A 25336-nucleotide genomic window follows, 5' to 3' on the forward strand; every position below is an offset into this window, starting at 1 on the left:
TGAGGATGGCCTGAGTAGCTTTCACGCATTTGAATTGTTTTGTTCAACACATTTTTAATGTGCTTTATAAATTAAGTAACTTGACTTGTTCAGGTTATATTAACACCACTGCTCTTTACACTGCAGTGCAAATGATGATGTTGTCATACATGCACAGATATAATGATTGCCATCTTCACACATTCGCATATGTTGCTGTGTAATATATTTTATTAACAGCTTGCTGACTAGATAAGATGTCTTCAGTGATGATACCAAACATCTTAAAATATTTTTTTGATTCAATAACCATTGAGTCAGCATGCTTCTCACTACTTTGCAGCTGTATTTGTCAATTTTTTCTCTTTCCAAGCCTTGATAATTTTTATTCAAACTAGTATTTTCCTCAATATAGGGTGAAAACCACAAGTATGTCTTGTTTTGTTCTCTGTGTTTCTCAAACATGATTAGGGTGGTGACTTCCCTGATACTGAAGTCAAAATACAACAACCGCTTTGAAGCACTTGGAGTAAGACTTTCCACAGAGGAAGCAAGCTAATTTGATGTTTTTAGATGAGCAGAAATTCCCAATAAACATTCCTTCGTAGTTTGGCTATGTGTGTGCATTAATGTTTTGTTTACCTGATATGGTAACTGCAGCGGCATCAGGAAATGAGCTTGAGTCATGGTACTTTTATGTGGTGTTGGTTAGAAATTAATCCTGAATACAAATAGGTTATTCAAGGATCCTTGCTGTGTATGTATGTGTATGAAGTATATAACTACATGTATCATACATTATTACAATCATGTTTGTTTTATCCCACAGGGAGACATAGAGAAAGGACTGGAGATGAAGAAACTGGTGCTGTCTGGTTTCCTGGCCAGTGAGGAGATCTACATTAACCAACTGGAGGCCCTGTTACTGGTGAGACACACACACACACACCCTGCCAAAAAAAAAGTAAATATTTTGAAGTAATACAACAAAATGAAGTCGTCCACATATGCTGTAGACCCCACTCCTACCAAACTCTTTAAGTCCAGCTTCCAGTGCCTCTCCAAGGAAACAACAAGAATAATCAACACTTTGATGATTTTAAAGCAGTTATAGTAAAACCAATGCCAATCTCAAATCTGCCGTTTCTTTTACAACTTCTGGAGAAAGCTGTTTTTGACCAACTACATGTTCATTTGAATACCAACAATATATCAGAAAAAATCTAGTCTGGCTGTCAAACCAACCCTAGAACTAAAACAGCTTCATTAAAGGTAGTAAATGACCTGAGAATTTCAGTTGACTCCAACATTGTGGCCGTCCTCATTCTGTTAGATTTGACCACTGTGTTTAATACAGTTCATCGATCATGGCATTTTAATTAATTAATAGACTTTAGATTTGGTTAGGTCTCTCTGTTGTGCTGTGTGACTGGTTTTTCTCGTACTTGTCAGGAAGAAAGTTTTGTCAGTCTAGGTTTGGATTTTTGTGTCACAGGCATTTGATATTGATTATGGTGTTCCTCAGGGAAGCATCCTGGGCCCTGTCCTTTTTTTCTTTATACAGCACATTCTCCCTCTGTGTAAGGTTATTAGTCAGCATACAGTAATGTCAAATATAATTGTTACACAGATGATACACAACTGTATCTCTGTCTCACGCAACCCTGGTTCTTTGTCTTTTTATCTTTCTCATGGATATCAATATTTGAATGTATCATCTTTTAAAAAGGGGAAATGAGCATGAAACCGAGATTCTACTTGAAGGATCAAAAGAAGAAAGACAGAATCTGCAGTCAATGTTTGGTTGTCTGTCCAAAATAAATAAGACAGAAGTTACAGATATAGGAATGTTTGGTTTTTTTTGCCATTTTAACAAGGTCATGAAAATATAATTTTTTCATCTTTTACATCAGGGTTTTGACTAAAACAAAAAAAGAGGGATCACATTACCTAACCGCTCGCAACACTGCACTAGTTACCTGTATCTTTTAGAATTATTTCCTTTTGCCTGTTTATAAAGCCTAACATAATCTTGCACCTTCCTATATCACCGACTGCCTTTCATTTTTTACCTTGCAATGCAGCTGGATTTGCGAGATCACGCAAGAATCCATCTTGTCAGGCTTCAAATAATGCACTTGTGTCAATTAGTGTCCTATGAGGATTCTCTTGTGATCTTGTGAATCCAGCTGCCTCTAAGATGGTGATAGGTGTTGATAGACAGATGGTTCAGCCAATAACCCGCCAAGTGTTTTTTTGAAAGTTCCTGCCCTTTCCCAAACAGTTTCCAACGACAACTTCTCAGATGGTTCTGTATAACAAAGCATCTGGTGCGTCAGGTTTTTTCATTTTATGTTCCAACTAGAACTCTCAGATCTTCAATTGCTTTTCTTTTAGAAGCTCCTAATGTTGCCCACAAGAAATCTGGTGAGGCTGCTCTTTGTTTTTATGGCCCTAAGCTGTGGAACACCCTTTCCTTAGAGCAGCAAACTAATAAGAAATTAAAGACCCATCTTTCTGATCTGGCTTTTAATTTGGGGTAATCCAACCTCGCCAGCTCTTAATTTTTTTATCTTTAGTTATTTATATCGTTTTTTCCTGTTAGTTTTTTTTGTATTGTTTTTAATGTTTCATTGTAGTGTTATCAAACGTTTTATCTGTTATTTTTTATTTTAATTTTTGTTCAGTTTCATAAAGCACTTTGGGCTGCGTCTTATTCTTATTTCTACATCAAGGCTCATGTAGAAGCATTCATGTAGAGGCATTCATGTTTCAGCGCTGCTGCTATGTTACTTGGTGCAGGCCTGTGTGATTGCCATTAGTGGTCATAATGAAAGCAGGACCGCACTCACAGCAGTTTCCTGAAACACTCACTGAACATGCTTCCCCTTGCTAAACTATGTCATATCCTGCAGCTCTCAGCCACATGTTGCACTTTGACCAATATGAAGTTGGTTTGACAGCAAGTGCAACGTTATGCTATTCTGTAAAATTGTTTTGTCACAGTTATAGTGCAAAACCTCCATCACTAAAACACAAACAGCTCTAGTTAGTAGCAATCAATGAAGTAAACATAGGAGTGCAGAAATACTGTCAAAAATCTGGTCTGTGGCTCAGTTCCTCCTCTTTTAGCTGTAGTAGTGACAACACAAGTCATTATACAAGTCGACCAATGGAGAGTTTGTTCCCGTCCTCTTCCACTTCCTCAGTCATTGAGATAATGTCTAACACGCAGGGTGTTATCACACTTTGTTTTTGCTCTAATGCATTCTTCATATTTTGCAGATTTTAGTTTACACTACCAAAATACTGGCAAGAGGAACTTGTAAACAAAAGTCACAAGTGTTGGTCATGGGGTGTCAGTAACCCTATATGTCATCTTTCAGTGTTAAAAAATATTTTGGAGTGATACAGATATGTGACAGCCAAGTAGTCACTTATACTTGAATGTTTTGGTATAGTTGCCAGCTGCAGTCTGGAAGCTCGTATTCAGTTGCTTACTTTTAACTGGTATTAACACCTGAGAAGGTAACTTAGAGTACAGCAACGACAACAGAGGTGAGATAATACTGTGTGTGGATCAGTGCACTACTACTTTACAGCAGGTCTCAGTTTGTCTCATTGTAGAGAGGGTATTTCTCTCTGTATATAGGTGTTTTACTTAAGTGTTGCTGATGCTGCAACTGTCACCAACTAACAGCAAGAGGCTACAAGTCATGACCCATCGAAGGAAGTATAGAATTAAGCAATAGATCAGATGACACTGACATTAATAGGGGTTAAAAGGTCTAATGACACATGATGAATATGTACTTTTTTATGCGATACCAAACACAGATTTGGCTGTACTGAGCATGTAGAACATGCGCTGTGGGCCTGTGCACACTTGCTCACATAGGTGTCTTATTATCAGTAACAATGTAGATAAAGATGGCCCATATTTTACTGTACAGTAGTAAAATGGCTGTTTGTAAATATATTTCAAAAGTATAATTTCTAACAACTCTGTGCAGTGGCAAATATAAATTCACACGTGTCCCTTTTGTGTTTTTGTCGGTTCCGTAAGCATGTTATCCTGTAATTTAACCAATAACATGCAAAGATGGAAATTAACAAATGTGACCAGTCTGTGATTTCATTCATCTGTCAAAACATTTGTCCAACCTGATGAGTGATTTTCAGCTCGCTGCTTTGCCATCATATATAGACCTTGCCGGGGGCGTCGAACGCAGTCATTGTCAGAGCTTTTAAAAATGAGCCTGTGTCTGATTAGCCTTCATGCAACCCCTGCAATCAGTGGGAGACTGACTCATCATCGAGAGAACTTTTGCTTTTTTGTTTTCACTGTAATTCAGTGTCATCGTCCCCCCTCTGTGTCCACTTCACACATCTCTATGATTAACTGAGCTGTCCTGCAATCTGACTGGTCAGAAACAGCACATCGGAGAAGAGAGTCACCCAATGGCAGAGAAGAGAGGCTAAGATTACATGCTTATCACTGGGCGACACACAGCGATATCAGAAACTTTTCTTTTCAGGCACTGGTCCAATTAGGCCACTGATTGGCCAATTAACTGCACCAAGTTACGCTCGCAGCCTGCTCTGAAATTGGAAACAACTTCAACCCACTTTATCAGGACTGGAGTGTAGAATACTGTGTATAACTTTTTAAATAGAATGAACATTCCCTTGAAGAAAACAATTACACACCACCACAATAAACTTGATATTGACTAGAAGAAACATTAACTGAGTTAAAATATGATGCCAGTTTCTTTCCCCTTCTTAATATATTTAAATAACCTTTGAGAACACATTCAAGGTTGGTCCTGGTCTGCCTCCTCGTCAGCTGAGTTGTCTTCACTAACTCTGCCCGTTCTCTCTGTCTCTGCCCATCCAGCCCATGCGTCCCCTGAAAGCCACGGCCACCACCTCGCAGCCCGTCCTGACCATCCAGCAGGTAGAGACCATCTTCTACAAAATCCAGGACATCTTTGAGATCCACAAGGAGTTCTACGACGCCCTCTTACCCAGCATCCAGCAGTGGGATGAGAAGGTCACCGTGGGACATCTGTTTCAGAAGCTGGTGAGTCTGACGTGTGCCTAGCGCTCACTGTGTGTAGATCTCTTTCTTCTCCTTCCCCTCCATCACTTGCAGGATACATATGAATGAGAACTGTCAGACTCTCACTATTTGTATTGAGTGAATCTCTCTTCTAATTTAGACTGTGTACGTAAACGTGTGTGTGTGCAGCCCAGTGTCTGTGGTTTGAGTGCATTAGCAGAAATGTGGTAGCCCCCGGTCTCTCGCACTGTCATATTTGAACTGGATTATGCTGTTTAAACAGGCTCTTTCAGTACAGAATGTAACAGTATCATTGTTATGTGTGTGGATGTGTCTGTGTACAGAATTAGCAAGGCTCCAGGCCTCAGCTAGTAGTAAAGTGAGTTAGTTCTCCCTCTGTGTGAGATCATTACATTGCAGAGGATAATGTAATTTGAACAGGGCTTATCAGCACATAACATAGCGTAAGAGCATGTGCATACAATGTGTGTGTCTTAACATATTTTAGATACTCATTGCATTTGTTTGGCATATGCTCGACGGGCTGATGCAACACGGTGTAACAGAGACTTTCAACTAAGAAACTGGAGACTAGCAGGAAAAAAAAAAAACAGATAGAAATTTAATTTAGAGGGTAAAGCCCAGTTAGTGTGTAAAATCCAGATACCATCATCAGGGAAAATAGTTAACTTTAGTGGCCAATTTAAAGCGTTTGAAAGTAATTTATTGAGAGCAGTAGTGTAGTAGTGCCCTGTTAATTCCCCCCTGACACAGTCCAACTGTGGGCAGACGGTAGAATATTGTGGTTTATAATTTTCTGGGGCTGGAAACTAGACAGACACACAAACACTTGCTATTTAGAAAAGTGGCAGTAAAGTGCTGTAAGCTTCTCCACCTGACAGTAACAACAGGCTTTTGCTCTTAAATTGGGAGCCTCACAATACCCCTGCAGATTATACAGTACCACCCCTTGTGCGAGTGAGAGTGATGCTACTAGTCATCTCTGTCTTTACATGTGGACCTCCTTTGGTTTCAGCTACTTCCGCTGTTTGTAAAGACGTGGTACAAAGGCAGAAGCTTAAAAATAGACAACTTTACTGTCATGTGAAAAAATCAAATACTATACTGATCCTGTGTGAGAACGTTATGAGCTGTTTTTGAAATCTGCCTTTAAATTTTACTATAATAACCAGATAAATTTGACTTACTACTGTGGGATCAGTGATTTAAAGAAGTACTGAATTTAGTTCACACCATGTTTTCAGATTTTAGGAGATGTGATTTATTCTCGCCAACGAGCTGTTAGTTAATCAGACGTCCCATTATGAGAGATCCTGTGACATTTTGCCAAGTCATTAGCACATTTCTGTTTAGACTAGAGGACGTGTCATGCCAGCTCTTATCCTCACCTCAGAACCAAGACTTCACCATCTATTTTAATCTTTTACAAAGAGAAATTTTGATGTTATAAAATATTTCTGGCTCTTCTGGCTTGTGATTCTGGCTTGTTTCTGTGGGCTGGCTGCTGTGATTTAGAACTGAAAGTATTTTAAAAATGTGACAGATTAAATTAGAGTTAATGTCTGTGCAGTGGACAACATCTTAGGCTTTTTAAATGCAGAGCAGCACACATTAAACTCTAGGTCTGATCTTATTATCAACATATCAATCAGTGTATTTTTCTAGCCAAAATCAAGGTGTCACATTGTTTGGTATCATAATGTTGATTGTTTTGCTACATTTACGCACTGTTTGGTTTGGTCACAGCTCAGTGAGCAAGTGAGCTACAATATCTAACCAGGCTTTCGGTTTTACAGCTGTATAAGCATGACAACCCCGATAAAATCACTGAGAAAATTCATGCTATCATTATGAGGAACTTAGGCAAGATGTCTGGTGTATTCTGATATGAAACAGTTTCTCTGCCATGTAGACATCTTTCGCTTTTGGTTTTCAACATCTCACAAAGGGTTTTGGGTATATTTTGATCTCTTAAACTATCAGCAAACTATCAGCCAGAGTTATTATTAGCAGATTCTTGTCTGGTCAGATTCTTATTCTTTAAGGTGATATTTCCATATCTAAGTCCTGATATAAATTTGGACTGTATTATATATTGACAAAGTTCTTGTACAGCTTTGTGTTAAGACAAAATAAACCAATATGTTTCACAAGTATTGTGTGGGATTGGCACATATCATAAGTACCAAATAAAGTGAAATCATACCTACTTTACAGCTAACTGCTTTAGCCCAAGAGCTAATGACTTTCAATATGGTTATTAAACTTCTCCTAAACGCACACTGGTTCAGATTTATGTGTGCAATAATGCACCAAGTGATTAATTTCATAAAATATTTAATGAAACGTTTAATGAATAAATGATTCTGTTGATGATTCAGAAGGGGATAAGTCTCAGTAACTGTGGAAGATAGATTGGCAATAACACATGAGCTCATGTTTAGAAAATGATGGCGGCTCTGGTGTAGAAATGTAATACTTTTAGTAGTTTTAAGCGCTTCCTCTCACTCTCGCTCCTCTCTGTTAACCCTGGGAGTCGCACCACCAAGTGACACCTATTAGTGTAGTCATCAGCTCCCATCTGCGCTGCGTATACGTGCGTACATGGGCATGTCATGTGGCAGCTAAACATTTAGTCAGAGTGGCAGTGCGACACTACAGATGGCACTGTAATTAGCTGGTTTGCTTCCTACTGGTCCTTGTCAGCAGCATGGAGGCCACTGGAGCAACACAGAGGGACAGAATCACAGAAAGCAGGCTGACAGCAGATAAAAGCCTGCCACAGTTCCAACTCTTCTCACCTTTTTCAGACATAAAGAAGGGTCTCAGCTGCAGCCTCTGACTGCCAGGATTTCTTTTGACCAACCAAATTGTCAAAATCTCTGGAGACATAAAGTGAGAAGGGTTCAATCCTGCTACGGTCATGGCTCTGAAGGGGCTTTGTAAACCCCTTTGCTGAAGACATGCCTCCATCTTTTGACACTAACTATAAGTGTAATCCTTGTATTATGTTATTATGGGTAACTGGGTTACTGCTTCCCCATGATAACCTTTAATGGATTATTGCATTTGTTCTGAGTATATTGAGGATAAAATTATGATGAGGGGATGTCAGAATGTTGGCTCACACACTGTGATATGTACTTCATCTAAATGTTTAGCCATGCGTATCTCACTTTGACTTTTTGATTTCTGTCTAAACTATGCAGTTGTTATTTTTGTGGATATTTGAATTTTGTCATCACAACATTTGAGTGAAAGCAGTGAAATCTTCCCGGTTTGATTATACTCACTTCTGTACAACTGACTGAAGTTTGAGTGTTTATATATCAAGGGGAACAATGTATTTCAGCAACAGGAGGAACTCTGACCCATTGTAGACAACAGACAGTGCTGCATATAGCTGCACTATTTGATTGTGCAATTGATTTGTCTGTTGGGATTTTTCTCTGGAAGGCAGAAACACTAGTTGGTGTTGCTTAGCTGCTATCAAGCATGTGCAGTATATACAGTAGATATTAATAATTGCTAATATTTAAGCATTAGTGTCTAAAATGTTTGATTGCTTTGTTTGTCTTTGTTGTTTTTAACTGATCCTAAAAATGATGATCTGTGCTTAAACAGAGTAGACTTCCTCTTCTCCCTAAAATAAAAAAAACAGACCCAAAAAATCAAAACAGAGCTTGGATGATGTGTTGTGTAACATGATTTGGACTGCAGCCTTCTCCTACATGTCAAAGATGGTTTGAATTATCCAGACTACACAGGTAAAAGTCTCTATTCTAGTCAACACATCTAGTGCCCTCCTCTCTCTCATCATCATCTTCTTCCCACCTCCATTCTAAAAACACAAACTGATGTTTTCCCGCCAGCTATTTTCACCTGTGAACCTGTTATTTGAAGTGTAGGCACTACGCTAGCAGTGTTGCTCCAAGTCCAGCGTGTCCAGGCAACATGATGAACTTATGAAATATCATCACGTCAGTCTGCTTGGTTGGTACTTTCCAGCCAAGCTGCCAAGTCAAAAATCTCTATATTTGGAAATTCAGTAATTACACAGTGGTTTCTCCCTACCATCCAAGGTTAGGGTTGGACATAATGAAGTCACCATTATGATGAGATGTTGTGCAGACACTTGTTTGGCTGGCTTCTTGTCTGTTTAAGTCTTTATGTGGCTAAATGTTTGTGCTAAGATGACCATAATAAAATAGTTGTTGGCTATTTTATTTTAGTTTCTCTATCATCTGTTCCTATTAAGAATGTATTGATCTATAACACAAGTGACATGTGAGGCCGGATGACTCCCTAAAATCTCCTCTTCTGAGCCCAACTTTCCACTTCACACCCTGAGAGGAAGTGGAAGGAGAGGAAATGAAAACGGGAGGTGGTGGGAGGGTTAACGACAAAAGTAACAAGTCTTACTCATTCATTCTATTCAGCTGAATCCAATCTCATTGCTTTAATAGGATGCAGTCAGCTCCTCAGCATAGCCAATCGAGCATAGCTGTAGCAGGATGCATATTCATGCACTGCTGGTCTGCAGCTTGTGTTACAATGCACATACAGTGCAGCAGAGAGGGGCTGTTAATGAACGGGAAGAGGAAAGAGAAAGTGACTCTGTTCCAATCAGGAACACCGCACAGAGCCACCAGTAGTGTGGCATTATGGGAATATGATTAGTCTGCGTGCATTGACTGTATGTGTATGGGGGCGGGGGGGTCATTTCATGTATGCTGATTGAGCAAAAGAGCGACTGCAGCATTCTTTTCAACCCTTCACGTCAGGCAGAATTCTGATGGGAAAAGAAAATGACTTTATCTGCCAGAGCTGTATATGAACTCTAATAAGTGACATGCAGGAGTATGGAAGTGAAGGTGAATGCAAGATGTACTGAACTCACTGTATTTATGTTTATGACGTTCAATGTTGTGTTGTGATAGTAAATGTAGTATTAGGCAGTAAACCAGTTCCTCATTGGGTTTCCATTAAACAATCCAAATGGAGGAGAGGTAGATGCCCCGATCAGTGTCTCTCCCTCCCTCACACCTGCCTGTTTCTCCTGTACCTTAATGTTTATCCTCCTCTCTTTTCTCATATGCTCCAGGCCAGCCGGCTGGGAGTGTACAAGGCCTTTGTGGACAACTACAAGGTGGCTCTAGAGACGGCAGAGAAATGCAGCCAGGCCAACAGCCAGTTCCAGAAGATATCTGAGGTATGTTTTTCATTCTTCAGAGATGATAAGAGACTCAAGGAGCGGTTGGAAGAATGTAAAGAACCTGTGTAGCGGAGAGGCAGCATCCATTAGGTTCCTTTTTGCATTAGGATGACTTGTCATTTTGTCACAGTTGCTGTGTGTTGTGTTTTTAAATCACAATTTTTAGACCACAGCATGACAAACTTGTTCTAGTTAATGCATTAGAAGATAAATCCCTCATGATGGCGGGTTAATCCTCCACAGTAAAGTAAAAGAGAAAACAAATGCACATGGAATGATAGCACAGAGAGGAAGCAGGGTGAAACATCCTCTTTTCGAAAAGAAGCAACAGTGTTTATGGGAAATGTGGTCTGATTTTGAGGAACAGTAGTTTAAAACACCCCTTGAGTGAGACTGATGCTACAAGTCATCTCCGTCTTCATTTATATACAATAACAGTCAAAAGTTCAGACATACTTTCTCATTAATGAGAATGTGATGATGTGTCCAGCCTGACAGATACTGGATATTTGGGGCCAATCAAATATACATAAAATGCTGTCTATATTACTTTAAAAAATAAAATTAATACATACATGTACACACAATACATGTCAGACAACATATACACCAATACCGATATTATACCACTATATCTGTGATAAAATTGGCTCACTGATATATCGGCCGGGCTCTATATTGTATATATTGATGGTAAAATATGTTTCACCTAGAATATTTATCTTAAGTCTGCTGACTGAATTCATTGTGTGTACAGGTGAGCAGTGTGATTCACAACAGAAGGTTTAGAATACTGTAGGGTTACTATACGTCAACGCATAGCTGCATCAAGGAGCGTATATATTTAGTGTTGAGAGCTGGTGTGAGGAGGAGTGTTGTGGGGTGCTAAAAATCCTCCTCATTGCTTTGAAGGTGTTATTGATGTTAATAAACCAGACATATGTGATGGAGTGGCACCGGATGAACCCGCTAATGACAAACCTGCTCTCATTAGCTCGTTTCCAGGCTGGTTTTGTACACAACTGCACACCTAAAGTTTGCACAGAGGTGTTACATCCCACCCATTGGTAATTATAACTTAACTAATCGTGAAGGAAATCCTCCTTCCTGTCTCTGAATACTTGAAATGTCAACAGTGAATGAAGTGCTTCGACTTTCTAGCACAGTTTTACTCTAATTATTATATCAGTTACAAAGTATTTGTGAAGGTATTGGCCACCTACAAACTTCTGTCCACACAAAGCACACACATTTCACCGTTTACAGCATAAACCTTTTTTTTTTTTTTTTTTTTTTTGCATTTATAAAAACCCCTATTTCCTGTTTTTAACCTTTTAAACCAAGCGCTATCCCGCCCACTGAGTATGCAGCTGAACATTTTACAAGGTTTTAATCAAAACCATTATTTGTATTATTTCACCATCATGCTGTAGAAGTGTGTTGGTGGTTGTAAATATAATTAATTTTGGAGTAAACTTGTGAAGGTTGCATGGTCCAGCCTCTCTCAGCTGTCTCAGTCTGCTGCAGTGACCGATACTTCTTCGTTAGCTCAGCCTCATTTTCATCCAAGCAAGTACAAAGAAGTGTGTGTGATTAATTAAATTGATCTTTCCGCTCCTCTGTTTCTTTCAGAACCTCAAAGTAAAAGGTCCTAAAGACTCCAAAGATTGTACCTCAACGGTCTCAATGGAGGGTAAGTTTGTGTGTGTGTGTGTGTGTGTGTGTGTGTGTGCGTGCACGTGTGTATGTATGCGTGTGTGTGTGTGTGTGTGTATGCGTGCGCACATATGTCTGTCTTTCTGGCTTGATGCTTTAAGCCTCCAGTCCTGCCCCCTTCTACTTGTGTATGCAGTGGCGGGCTTTGGGAGGCAAACTGGCGCATGTGTGAGCACACACACACATACACTCTCTCTCTCTCTCTCTCTCTCTCTCTCTCTCTCTCTCTCTGTCTCTCTCTCTCCCTCTCTGTCTTGTAGCCTGAGAAAGAAGGCAGTGAGCAGGAGAACATAGTGAGGAGAGGAGAAGAGGGATATGGAGGTGCTTGTGGTCCTCAGACTGTGTTGTAACTGCACATACGGTAACGACTGCATGATATGAGCTGCCGCCGTTTGATGTTGGCAACTTGGAGTGTTGTTTTTCACGTCGTTTTTTTTCTGTGAGCCGGGATATCAACGTCTTTGATCCTACGGTAGACTGGTGATATACCGTATTTGCTGTGAAGTTTGGACAGTTATTAATAAGCGCTCAGATATTGATTTTGGATATCGGCATATCTGATCAGCATTTGAAGCTTTATGCGTTGATGCTCATGATGTACAAATAGTGTCTGTCTGCCGGTGATTTCAGACCTTAAATGGAATTTGCCCTTTTCAGATTTTCCGGTGATGAAAGTAGTTCATTTTGAAGCGTCTGAGCTTTTGTGTGGTTGCTGAGTGATGCTCCTCCTGAATATGCTGTTCACCGGGACTGACAGACTGCAGTTGTTCTTGTCTTTTAACATAGAGAATACACAGGAGGACGGCAGCTTTTATGTGTGTGTGTGTGTGTTTAAAATCAAGGCATGTTCTGCCTCTATAAGGACTGCTGGCCCCAGACTGCTCCTCATAGAAAATACTTATCACCAGTGGATCAGAAAAAGTCTGATGTCTTATGTGTGAGTGTGTGTATATATATTAGGAAGATGATACATGTCTGTGCTCTGCTGCCGTCTTGCAAACTTAAGGGATTTTGCTTAACCAAACCGCAGGGTAGACTTCACACTGCAAGGGAAAGAGGAAAAGGTTTCGGGCTGTTCAAATTATGCAATGATAAGCATGCATGATGAGCAAATGGTGTGGCTTTGTCAGGCTGAGAGAGGGCGGGTGAGTGTTCACATGTGTGTACCGTGTCGATTTTCAGCAGCATGTACCTGTGAAACGTCTGTTAATTTATGCATCGTAAGTGAGGAAGAATCAAACATCTGGGTTATTTCAGTTGCATTCTTTTCTGTACAGCTGAGACTATATTATGTTCTACAAGAATAATATATGTTTTGTTTGCTGGCAGTTAGGACGCATGAGAACTAAACTAGTTTAATATTCCCTCAACAATCCTTGTTTGTCAGCACCCGGGGCCGTTGCTTTGATTACTCTTTGTATTGCGGTTCCTTAATTACCTGGCAGAGCAGTCCATGGATTTCTTTAGCTCAGCTCTGAAACTTCCTGTTTTTTTCCCCTCTATATTTCTTTTATCATGCTTTCTTCCTTTCTTTTCATTACCCAACCATCCATCTTTCTTCTTTCCAAATGATTTCACTGGATCCCGGCCAAATGAACTGATGTTTGATCTTGTGTGTGTTTGGTCTTTATTGAAATAAGTCAGTTTGTCAGGCTTGTTTTACATATAGTAAAGCTCACCGATTCATCTGCCCACCACCTAATGAATGGATGCAAATAGCAACACAAGTACTACATCAAACAAGCATCTAACATCCTGATTCATATGTAAATGGAGGCTCATGCGCTACATTGCTGGCGTTTGCTCTCTATTTCTTAATCCTTATATGCCCTCTCCCTGTCTGTCATTCTGCCTCCTTTATTATCCCTCTCTTCTCTGTCCTGTTCCATCCTCATCCTCCGTCATGCCTCATGCCTGGCTTTGGTAGCTGAATGTCTTGCCAAATATTAAGGGCAGAAAGCTGGCAGTCCCCGTAGCTGTACACCCCTGTGTGTGTATGTGTATGTGTGTGTGTGTGTGTTTTGCTTGTTCAAAGGTTTTGGCTACATGGCCTATTCCCTCGTTAGCAAAGATGAACTATTTGTCCGTCAGCCAAGCTGTCAAGGCGACCTTGAGAACAGGACCAATTAGAGGCCCTTGCTGCGACAGGTCATCGACTTAATATTCCACCTCTCTCTGTCTGATTCTCTCTCTCCTCATGTCTTCTCATCCTGCTTTGTCCTGACTCTTACCGGACTTTGAACATAGCTCCTCTTTCCAGATTTGTGTTTGTAAAACACACACAAACACATAGACATAGATATAATCCTTATCCAGTCTGGAACGTAGGGTAACCTGGTTATTTATATCCCTGCATACATAATTATAACATTATGTATCTGAGAAAAAAGTCATATATATGCACAAATACATAAAAATAAAGTCTTATATCCTCCAAAGTATGAAGGATGTGATTGATCGTAAAAAGAGGGAGAAAAGAGAGGAATATAATGTGGTCACATGATCACTGAGCCATCATACTCAGTTCAAAACAACTGATGATGAACTCAGCAAGCATATTCAAGTTTCTTAAAGCAATAACAGAAGTTATCCAGGTTTCCAAAACCATGATGTGACATTTACATTCACAAACACATGAACAGAATACTCCAAAAACATGATCGTACTCAGGACTCTGGTGATAACATATACGTACTCAGTGTACAGTATTCTTACTACATGTATATACTATATAATATTACTATATAATGTATTACATCACCAGATGTGTAGTTACAGCTGTAGAGATCGTAAAGATGTTTTTTTTTTTTCCAAATTCCTCTCAAGAATGCAACCAAATTGCAATAATGCAGACATGCAGCACAAAGTAGGACATAAATAATCAATACAGCTGATGTCAGCTAGCATACTCACAGCTGAAGTACTTCAATGTGCTGTACTAACTTTTGATACTTGACTTGTACACAAGGTAAACTAAAGTCACCTAAACTTTCCCAAAGTACTTGTACTTGAGGTGAATACAAACTCCGACACACACATAATTAAAGGTGTTCGCTGCCCTCGCAGCCAGAGCAGGTCCTGTGGTAAATCCTGCAGGAGGTAGCAGTATTGGCTCACTGAGCCAGGACCATTGATGGAGGCGGCATTATTAATGACCAGAGGGTTTAGAAACTTCAAAGAGCCTCAGCAAGGCTCCCTAGAAGATTCTCTTTGGTCTTATACAGCGACTGAGTGTGTGAATGTATATTTGAGCGTATAAGAGTGTGTATAGAGTGTGTAAAGTTTAACATGACAAGTCCTATCAGAAGATCTAAACATGTTCCCTGTAGGTTTTTGCTCTGGCTCTTTCATTTCTTTTAGTTGAAGGAGGAGGCGATAAGAAAAGAGAGCGAGCACTTGAAAGTGAGCGTACTCAGGGAGAGAAGAAGAGAGAGATAACATGTCTGTACTACTTTACAGCCGAAGAGAGCGACTTTCATTGGTTTAAACAGATAGTGTAACATTCAAGGGGGAGCGTAGCTGTGTTTCTAAGTCTCTCTGGGAGCAGAGCGCTGTGTGCCAGGGACAAGCAGCCCTGCATACAGAACTCACTTTACTTCTCTTTGTTTCACTTGGCTAGCTTTTCCTTCCTTCGGTTTGGAAATCAGGTGCTTAAAGTCCGCAGTATGCACTATAATAAATGGAGATTAGCTTGGTCACTGAGTGGAACATCGTCAGCCGGTTTCCAATTTTTTATGCCCTTGTGGTTTGTTTTGATTACGTACCCTTGCTGTCTTTTCTTTTTGGGCACATGTGCAGAGCAACATAATTATACTTTTTTTTTTATAATGCTTCGTGACACCAGTGGCATTATTATTTTGAGACCTTGAGACGTTTTTGGCATTTCATTACTTGACTGTTGGAACCTTAGGTCTTACAGAGGAAACCCAGAATAATTCCCCCCCCCCCCTTCTTCTATTCTTATACATCTATGTGTGTTCGCTTCTTATCCGTCACCCCTCCCTCCCTTCTCACATCTGCCATCTTGCCTGCCGCCTATCTCCCCTCTGTCATTTTTCCCCCCTCTTTCTGTCTGTCCTATCTGTGGGAATTTCTCACTTAGAGCCGCCTTGTGTGTCAGACCTGCTGCTGTTCACACTACCTCAGCAGCAAAACCATCCCCGGGGAAGCCAGCCAAGTATGATGGTGCAGGCTTAAAGCTATAATATGTAACTATTCCACATTAAAAATGTCTAAAAACGACTAGACCTATGTTATATATTTTGTTGAGTTGTGTACTTACATTATCCCAAATGTTTCCAGCAATCTTCAAACTCAGAGAAATTGACTTTTATTCAGTTTTAAGCCACATTTTTATGATAAACTTTTTAGATCTTGGTCATTTTTAACTATATCTTTTAACCGGATGAAGGATTTTAGTCATCAGACATCTGGATCTTAACTTATCAGAGAGACAAACTGAGAAAAGGTTAGCAGCCCCTCCTGGATGTCCTGTGCCCACTGAACAACGTCAGAGAAACACAGATTTTTTTTACGTGAAACTGCTTTACTCAGTGGTCTAAACGTATTAATCACCAGGTCTGTTTGTTTTGGAGAGGAGAAGACCTCTGAGGATAATTCAGCTCCCAGAGAAGCTGTTTGTTAAACAATGAAGACAACAACTCCCATGATCCCACGCTGCTTCACGACATCATCAAACTCCGTCTTTTGTTACTGTTTTAACAAGATACCCCTGATTTAGAGACAGGAATGGCAGCGTGTGGGCACGTGTCTGTCTTATTGGACTTTTTATATATACTGTCATGCAGTCATTTGTGCTGTTAATGTTTGTATCTGTGCATTTCAGAGAGACTCTCTTACAGTCCAGTGTTCAGGCAGGCTGTAGTTTACCTAGTAGCAGCCTAAATATGCAGTGGAAGCAAACTGTTTCAGAACCAATAGGAGGCAGCAGCAGCAACCCTGGAGATGGACTGCATGTTAAGCAGCCTGCCTACGGATTTGTGTGTGCGTGTGTGTGTGTGTGTTTCCAGTTCCTTGTTGTGCAGTAACAAACTGCTGCATTACCCCGCTTTCAATCTATAAAACAGTACACATGCAGTCAGATTTCTTTAAAATAACAATAATAAGATGCTCTTGTTTGCTTACTCCCCTTCACAGAGAGGTCAAAGGTCAGGGTCAGCTGCACACAGTAGCTTGTTAAAGGACAATTCAGCACTATGGATGCTCATGAATTTGAAAGTCAACTCAAGAATCATATCATCAGTCAGACTATAGGTGCTGTGTTTAACTCTGTGTGAGATTAGTGGGAGTGTTTGTCCTTGTGCGAGCAGCAGAACTGTGACCTCCTGTTGATGTATGTATGTATGTGTGTGTGTGTTGGGGTGTGTGTGCATGTGTGTGTGTGTATGTGTGAGAGAGCAACATTGACTCAGAGCCCTCTTCTTCTCTTCCCACAGCTCTCCTTTATAAGCCTATTGACCGTGTTACCAGAAGCACCCTGGTCCTTCATGTGAGTACACGGTTTACTCTTACGCTGTTCAGTTCACCCAAATCACCAACAAACAGGAGCACAGAATCTGGAAATGTTGCTGCAGAATTTTACAAATGTATCTGTGTAGCCAGAGACCGCTAGACTCAAGAGGAAGCTGAAAAAATGATTCTGAAAAAGAAAAAAATATCTGTTCTGTTATAACAGACTCTGCATTCTTCACAGCAAATCCACCCTGGAGGGTAAAATTTAGACTCTCACACATCTTATTTCCCCTCCACACAGCAGCCCAAGAGCTGAAAAGTCAAAGCCTTGCTTTTTGCACAATGATGTTTATCACTGTGTCCTCCCAGCTTCCCACCTCTTTGGATGAGTAATAATTAAGTAGAAACTGCCAATCAGGGAAGCGGAGATGTCTGGATGTGTCTAGTTAGGTTACAGGAGTGTACTGCATGAATAAGTTTGCATAAAGCTGCCAGAACAACAACATGCCCAGTGCATCCATGGTTAGTGTGTGTTTCTTCAAAGGTCATGTTCCTGTCATAAATGCAAAATAAGAGATGGTGGAAGTTGGCGGTGTTTATTTAGGAAGGAAGATGCTTGCTCAAGCTTCTGTTGTCAGCTGTGCTGTTCATCAATCAGCTATAATGATGAAAGCAGCTTCAACAGCAACAAGGAAATGGGCTTTTGAGAGATGACTTCTTCTCAAGTGGAATTTCTAATGAAAAAGAGAATAAGGTCAAAATTACAAGACGCTAGAAATTAAGTGCACAATCAGAAATATAATTACTATCTGTTGTTTATGACATTCATTCTGCACCAACAACCGTAGGCAGTCATATTTGTTCTTTCACACTACAGTTAAGTTTTATGCATCTATGTAACCCTGTATTTTTGTACACGTGTTGCAGGACTTGCTGAAACACACTCCTAAGGACCACCCGGACTTCCCCCTCCTGCAGGACGCTCTGCGGATATCTCAGAACTTCCTTTCCTCCATCAACGAGGACATCGACCCTCGCAGGACCGCTGTCACCACGCCCAAGGGAGAGGTGTGTGGGGTGGTTTGTGTTTGATTAAGTGGACTTGAATCACATCTTCTCCAAGTACGAATGAGGTTGCCCACATGCTCTATCTAGTTACTGTAATGAATACAAAAGCAGTAGATATTATTGGGTTTTTTTTAGAACTTGTCTTAATTATCTGGTCAGAGCAATGACAACAGCCTTATGATTGGATAATTGACTATGTGGTTAGGTGCTGTGTCATTGGGTACAAGGAGAGACTGACAATGAATGGAAGAAAAAGCTGAGGTCTATTCAACTCAGTCAATATTTTCATATCCTCTCTCTGTCAATTCTTTACTTCTCCTGAGAAATGACATACAGTATGGTGTGCTTTGACTACATTTCTGCATGAAACACTTTCAAAATTAAAATCTGATGTATTGATAGAGCACATTTCACAAAATAATGAAAGTCATGATTTGACACATGATTTTACTAACTTTTATAGGCAAAAATAGCAACAACAATAGCAAGTACAACTGTGAAGAGTATATTAGGAAGTTTAAATATTGTGCCCTATGGAGTTATGAGGAGGAAACAATCAAAACACATTGTATGTATCCTTCAGGTCTGAAAAATGTGTACATTTCCTATCTCATAAAACACTTCAGAAGCAGGTTTTTTAAAAATATTTTAAATCCAGCAGTGTTTATATCCTTGTTTACTAGCTTGCAGTCTTCTTTGCTACCTTCGTGGGTGCTTTTCTATGCTTTTTTTGCTCATTACCGCCACCAACTGTTGATCAGTGGAACCAGTAGCTGTAATGTGAATTGTGTTGCCCACATGCATGAATGTGCATCCTTGTGTGCATGCACGATACAAACAAAATGGGGACCCACTTGTAAAAAACGGTCAAAAATTCAACAGGGTACCTTTAAATTAAAAAAAACAAACCAAAAGATATGACTTCTTGTAAACCATCTTAAATGTTAGTGTCTGTTACTGCGGATACTAATGGCTGGTAGGCTGCTGCAAGGAAATAATGAACCTGTTTTGGTTTTAGCTATGTGACTATTATGAGATCAATGTGACAGTCTGGCCTTTAAGAAACATTTAACTAATACATACATTTTAAAACTGAGTGTGGGGCCAATTCAGAGCCAGCAATAGTGATTATAGAGTTGCTAGTGTATTATTTTTCTTTGTTGAAACATATTACTAGTTCACATCCAAGTCAATAAAATCCAGAAATGCATTGTGATCTCCCTGAAAACAAGGCAGTTTCTCTCAATTCACAAATGTTGCCAAAATTCATCATGGTTTTCACCCGACATGGAAAAAAAAAACACAATTTGACCCATGTCAGGTCAATTTGATCAGCATTGTGTATATGTTGTTAGCACAGTAAGAAGTGACATGAGGTTTTATCTCAGGCTCGTCAGCTGGTGAAGGATGGCTTCCTGGTGGAGGTGTCAGAAAGCTCCAGGAAGCTACGGCACGTCTTCCTCTTCACTGATCTGCTGCTCTGTGCCAAGATGAAGAAGACAGCTGTGGGGTGAGTCTACTTTACCTTTTCCTCTTCATCCTTTTTCAGAGTGAAAAACTGTGAATGTATTTAGTGGTCTGAAAGTGTACCTTTAAATATCCACTCTTAGGATTATCCTCCCTGTCTTCATATCTTTATGTCATTCATTTTGCCTTCCACATCAGCATGTCGGCCCCCTGACGGTGAAACAGAAAGGATGACACTGGCACTTTACAAAAGATCCTGTCTCTCATTCTGTTCCCGTTTCTGCAAAGCAGGAGGGCTTTTTGATTCCTCACTAACAAAGAGAAAGACTAGCAGGCATTTTACCTCTGGTATTATGAAAGTGGAGGAGAGTAGCAGATGAACAGGGTGAATAGAGAGTGAGTCTGAACACAAAGGTGTTATTCAGAAAAATGCTTAAGTACAAGAAGGGGGCTGTGTGTCTCAGGAAGCAATCTGCTGGAGGCAAAGTAGAGAGGGTGACAGAAACAGAGCGACTGTGTTTTTTTGACCGTCCACAGATTAAGTGTCACATTTTTGGGACTGTGTGTGGCTCGCCTTATCAGCATGGTAGCCACTGTTAGCCTGATTGGATCTGATTTTGGTTGACAGTCACTATACTAATCATTACCAGACGCCTCTCACTTGGAGGAAGACACAGTGTTTCCATAACTACCAGACCTGTAAATCAGACTATTATGGTCTGGAGTGTTATCTCAGTGTGCCGCCAACAACCACCCCCAAACACACACACACACAGTTAGAGCTACAGTAAGCAACCATCCAGAAACTCAATCACCTTGTGTTCCCTGAGGATCCTTAATCCCTTTGAATCCGATGCTTATCTCTATCATTTTCTGTCATTTTGGAATTACATACATAAACACTGATTGTGTCTCATGGGTATTTTTGCATTTTCCTGTTGTATATCCTACCTTGGCTTTGGTTAGTGAATGGACCGTACTGTTTGGCGCCGTTGGTTAGGAGATTGGATACGGCGATCCATTCATATTCTACTCTCATGTATCTAACTTAGCTCCACCCTCATGTTTGTGTATCAGTGTGCAGCACCTGCAAGGGTGTGTTCAAGTGTGACTGGATCAGCTTTAAGCAGCGCTATGGGTGCATTGGATTAAAATTGATGGGTAGCCTGTAGAACAAAGAGATTTTGCTCATCAGAGTGTCTGGAGGGAAACAGCTTCAAGAGGTGTAACATAAGTGCTGTCAATTATAAGACAAGTCCAGACTACTGATACCAAACAGTATTTGGTCAAGATGACGTAATGCATCGTTTTAACTCTCGCTGAAAAAGCTTTATAGCAAGTGCTGAAAATGCATTAAAATATGTTAATTGGTCTTTTGATGATGTTATCACATTGGTAATGAGTTGACTGTGCAGAGCCCGGGAATGCTAATCAAAGTCTCATCATTAGTGTCAATGCAATTCAATCCTCCCAGCGCCAGTGGAAGTAGCACTTTGCTGAGCATGCATTATTTTCAATAATATAGCTTTGTGTTTATATGAATGAGCTGAACAGTAATACATTTATGAGTGTGAGTGTGACTTTAAATTGGAGTGCCCCTCTATAGACCAATTATTGTGATTTGTAAGGATGGCTGGTTGTTGTGATGTGTTTCCATTACAGTGATGTGATTAAACCAAACAACACTGACAAATAAAATCATCTCTTACAAGGAATGCTTTGTCAAAATCACACTAGAGATAAATTAATTATGGAATTTTAAAGCAAGGAAATGTGTTTCCTCAAATTATGGCATCTGTATTTTTATTTTTTTTAATTATTTCATATCTGCAAAATGGCCATCTTCACAGACTTATTTGTTTTGTGGATTTGATTTAATCTGTGATATTTTGACTAATTGTGTTTCCTCCTCTGAACCCTTCTTTTTCTGCATCCCTCCATCTTTACCTTTTCTGTCCATCTGCAGTCGTCACCAGCAGTATGAGTGCAAGTGGTACATCCCTCTGGCAGACTTAACTTTCCAAACCCTGGACGACTCCGACTCTTGCCCCAGCATCCAAGTCCTGCCCGAGCATGAGATAGAGGAGATGAAGATCAAGATCTCAGTCTTAAAGAGTGAGATACAGAAAGAAAAGGTAATCCTGTTGGCTTTTACTGGCATGTGGCAAAAAATCCAATGTATTCCCATGGTTTAGAATGGCTTAGCCAGTTTAACAAGCAAGGGTTTAACACCGAGACAAGCGACTGAAACCTCTGTTAATCTCTATTAATGCAAAAAAAAAGAGCAAGTGTTGGGTTAATCTACAATGAAATGGGATTGACGTTGAAGAAGGCATTCGACAAAGACGCATTTATGCAATATTTAAAATCTAAAATGTGATTGCATCATCTGTGACTGACACATTTTACACTCTGAAGACAGAGAAGCGAGAAGACTAATTCATTCATACGATCTGTAAATGGAGCTATTATTGTATGACACGTTGGTACATTTATAGTAGGAGTGTAAAAGGATACAAACACATTAATGGGATATGAACAGATAATGCGCTCTGAACAGTTACGAACAGCATGAGAATTTTTACAGTAACATTCGTCCCCCCACCTCCCCTACTAACCTGTCACTCAGTTTACAGTTTGCCACAAAATCACACCGTCTCTTCTCAGAGTTGTAACTCAGTCAAATCGAAACACACTAACATGATTCACACCTCAGCTGCAATCAAATCTGTTTAGAAATTATATAAAAAGGCGCTCTTGAGACAAATCTTGTCTCATGGTCATCGGAACCGGATGATTATCAAAAGTAAGCCAGGTGATTGTTGTCTGTGCAGTGTAGAAAGGCATTGTTTGTGGCCAAAATAGCATGACTTTCCATGACTCAAGTTTGCCAAAATGTAAACAAACAGGCTATAGGGAGAAAAAAAATGAAGGTGTAGATAGTTTTAAGTTCAATACTCAGACACTATACGAGGTTCATCCTCGAAATGTTTTGTTTTTTAACTGATTTGTTGTGACATGCAGGATCAGGCTCGACTGATGTTCCGCCAGTGTTATAGTGAATCCTGACACCTTGTGTAACTTGACAGCAGATGGGAAACAGATGTGCTGAAGTTAGGAACTGTCTCAAAAGTGCATGCCAACAGACCAAGCGAGCTTTTCATATTTTTGTCAACAGCGTTCTCATTTTTTCATCAACAGTTACATTGATTTTACTTCGACTCTGTTCAGACTGACTTTTTTATGATGATGGGGATCAAATACAAATCGTGCTTTATTATTTGATACATTTCAGTACATAATTCAAATATTATGTTATTTTGTATATTTTGGCTTCAGTCACTACTGTGTACGAGGAATATAAATGGCAGTAGAAAACAATGAAAATGAGACAGTCTAGACAGTGTCCAGCAGCCTCTGGTGTAGGCGGCACTCTGCCCACTTCCTGTATAATACAAGTACAGATATTTTTGTGATGTATACAGATACAACTTTGTATTACACCCCTAATTCATAGGTACATTTTGTGACTGTAGAGTAGACTGGCAGACATATCGGAAATAGGCACAGGGATAAAAAGTTTGATGCCAAGGTACACATGATTAGGGAAGAAGTTATTTTAAAATATGTACCGGAAAGCTCTCTTTTCTGAGCAGGACCTGTTCCAGGTTCCACAGATTCAACACACAAACACACACATGTAAACACACACAAGTGACTCAGAAGGGGAGTTTTGACCGATTGTGTCTTGTTCTTTCATGGAAAACTCCCCCATGTCACTTACCACTTACTGGAAGGGCTGAATCTCCTGTTACACACTTTGCTTATTATTCACACCTTTGTTTATCTTTCATAAGGTCAAGACATGGTTTAATGTATCATGGTGGGAAACTCCTGTGACTGTGAGCACTGATTAAAAAAAAAAAAGTGAAATCCAAATATGCAAGATTTAGATCCTCAAACTGGGGAAAAACATGAACTTAAAAGATGTCAAGAACACGAAGAAGAAGTCAAAAACGTACTACTTCCTATTCTCTGAATTGTTTGAGTTACTGTTATTTGGACTTGCGGTCAAAAATGCGTCACACTTGGAAAATGTTTGCCATGGCATCAGCCTTTTTTCATCTATTTCTGTCAGTTGCTGAAACATCGGTTAGTGACGGGTTGGAAACAAAAAGATGTTTTAAGCCCCCAGCTGTTACAAGTATGTACAGTAATACACCCCCTCGCCCCTGGGTGAGAGGAGCAGAGAGTTCCTGTTATTCCCCTCGCTCAGTGTTAAACTCGCCCACCCAGGGCACATTGAGTGACCACGGTTGGTATTTTGAGTCAGAGGAGAGATCCATCTGATAGTAGCCAGGCTGTGACTCACAGCTTCCTGGTCCTGGGCTGGGAGGATGTGTGTATTTGTTTTCCTTCATTACTGGCAAGGAGCTGAGATCCTTGAATTATATATAAATACTCTCTCAGCACTGCGCTCATTTCAGCCTCAAAGCTTATCCACAGGCTTTCCTGGAAAATAGGAAAGATTTTGATAAGCTGATTCGATGCTGATAAGAACTTCACAACAGCAGTGATTAATGAGTTTGTTTGTAATTTGTGCAGACATCCTTTTGAATCAGCTGTTAAAATATTTTGTTCAAAATTGAATCGGTCCTTACAAAATATGTGTGTAAACGAGACACAAAATCGATACCAACACCGTAGTTTTATCTCAGAATATACTGTACTGTTTATTAATGTATTACGACTCTGTCATGTTACAAGACAACTTAAAGTTTAAGTTTCAGTTCAACTTTTATCAACCAGCATCCAACAAACAACACATCTGGCTGCACAAACATTCAATTCACTTTTCAATCACATTTCAATCTCCTTTTATGATTTGAGATAATTGATCCTGCTACAATAGACGTACCTTTAATGTAAAGGAGAGTAAGAGTGGATGAACAGTAACAAGTAAACAGATGTTAATAAACTTCAGGAGATACATGAGGCCAATTTTGAACTTTGAATTTTGAAATTTCAGGTATCACATTAACCTACTACTTTGAAAAATAGCCTAATATTTTGCTGTAAGAGAAACTTTGCTATTCAACAAATTATAATGCAAGTGTTGCTTCTTTCTTTATGATTATGCCAAAGTGAAACTGTGGCTGTAGCTGCTTATTATTTTTTTAAATCTTTTTTCTATTAATTGTTTTCTAGAATTACTACAGACCAAAGTGACACATTGCAATTGCTTTTGGACCAACAATCAGACAACCCAAAGTCATTTTATTCACAATGATATGAAACAGAAACAAAATAAAAATTAAAAAATAAATGATAAA

General features: G+C 39.8%; 1 protein-coding gene across 4 annotated transcripts in view; it reads left to right on the forward strand.

The window, feature by feature from the left end:
- abr (ABR activator of RhoGEF and GTPase) overlaps positions 1-25336 on the forward strand; it is a 131686-nt gene that overhangs the window by 56919 nt on the left and 49431 nt on the right. For all 4 annotated transcript variants that reach the window (XM_042431274.1, XM_042431275.1, XM_042431276.1 and 1 more), the window contains 8 exons: positions 809-907; positions 4880-5065; positions 10170-10277; positions 11913-11973; positions 17453-17505; positions 18396-18536; positions 19925-20046; positions 21970-22138. In XM_042431274.1, the coding sequence (XP_042287208.1) occupies positions 809-907; positions 4880-5065; positions 10170-10277; positions 11913-11973; positions 17453-17505; positions 18396-18536; positions 19925-20046; positions 21970-22138 (939 nt within the window). The remainder of the gene's footprint in view (positions 1-808; positions 908-4879; positions 5066-10169; positions 10278-11912; positions 11974-17452; positions 17506-18395; positions 18537-19924; positions 20047-21969; positions 22139-25336) is intronic.

This window comes from Thunnus maccoyii, chromosome 13, assembly GCF_910596095.1.
Source record: "Thunnus maccoyii chromosome 13, fThuMac1.1, whole genome shotgun sequence".
Taxonomy (NCBI): Eukaryota; Metazoa; Chordata; class Actinopteri; order Scombriformes; family Scombridae; genus Thunnus; species Thunnus maccoyii.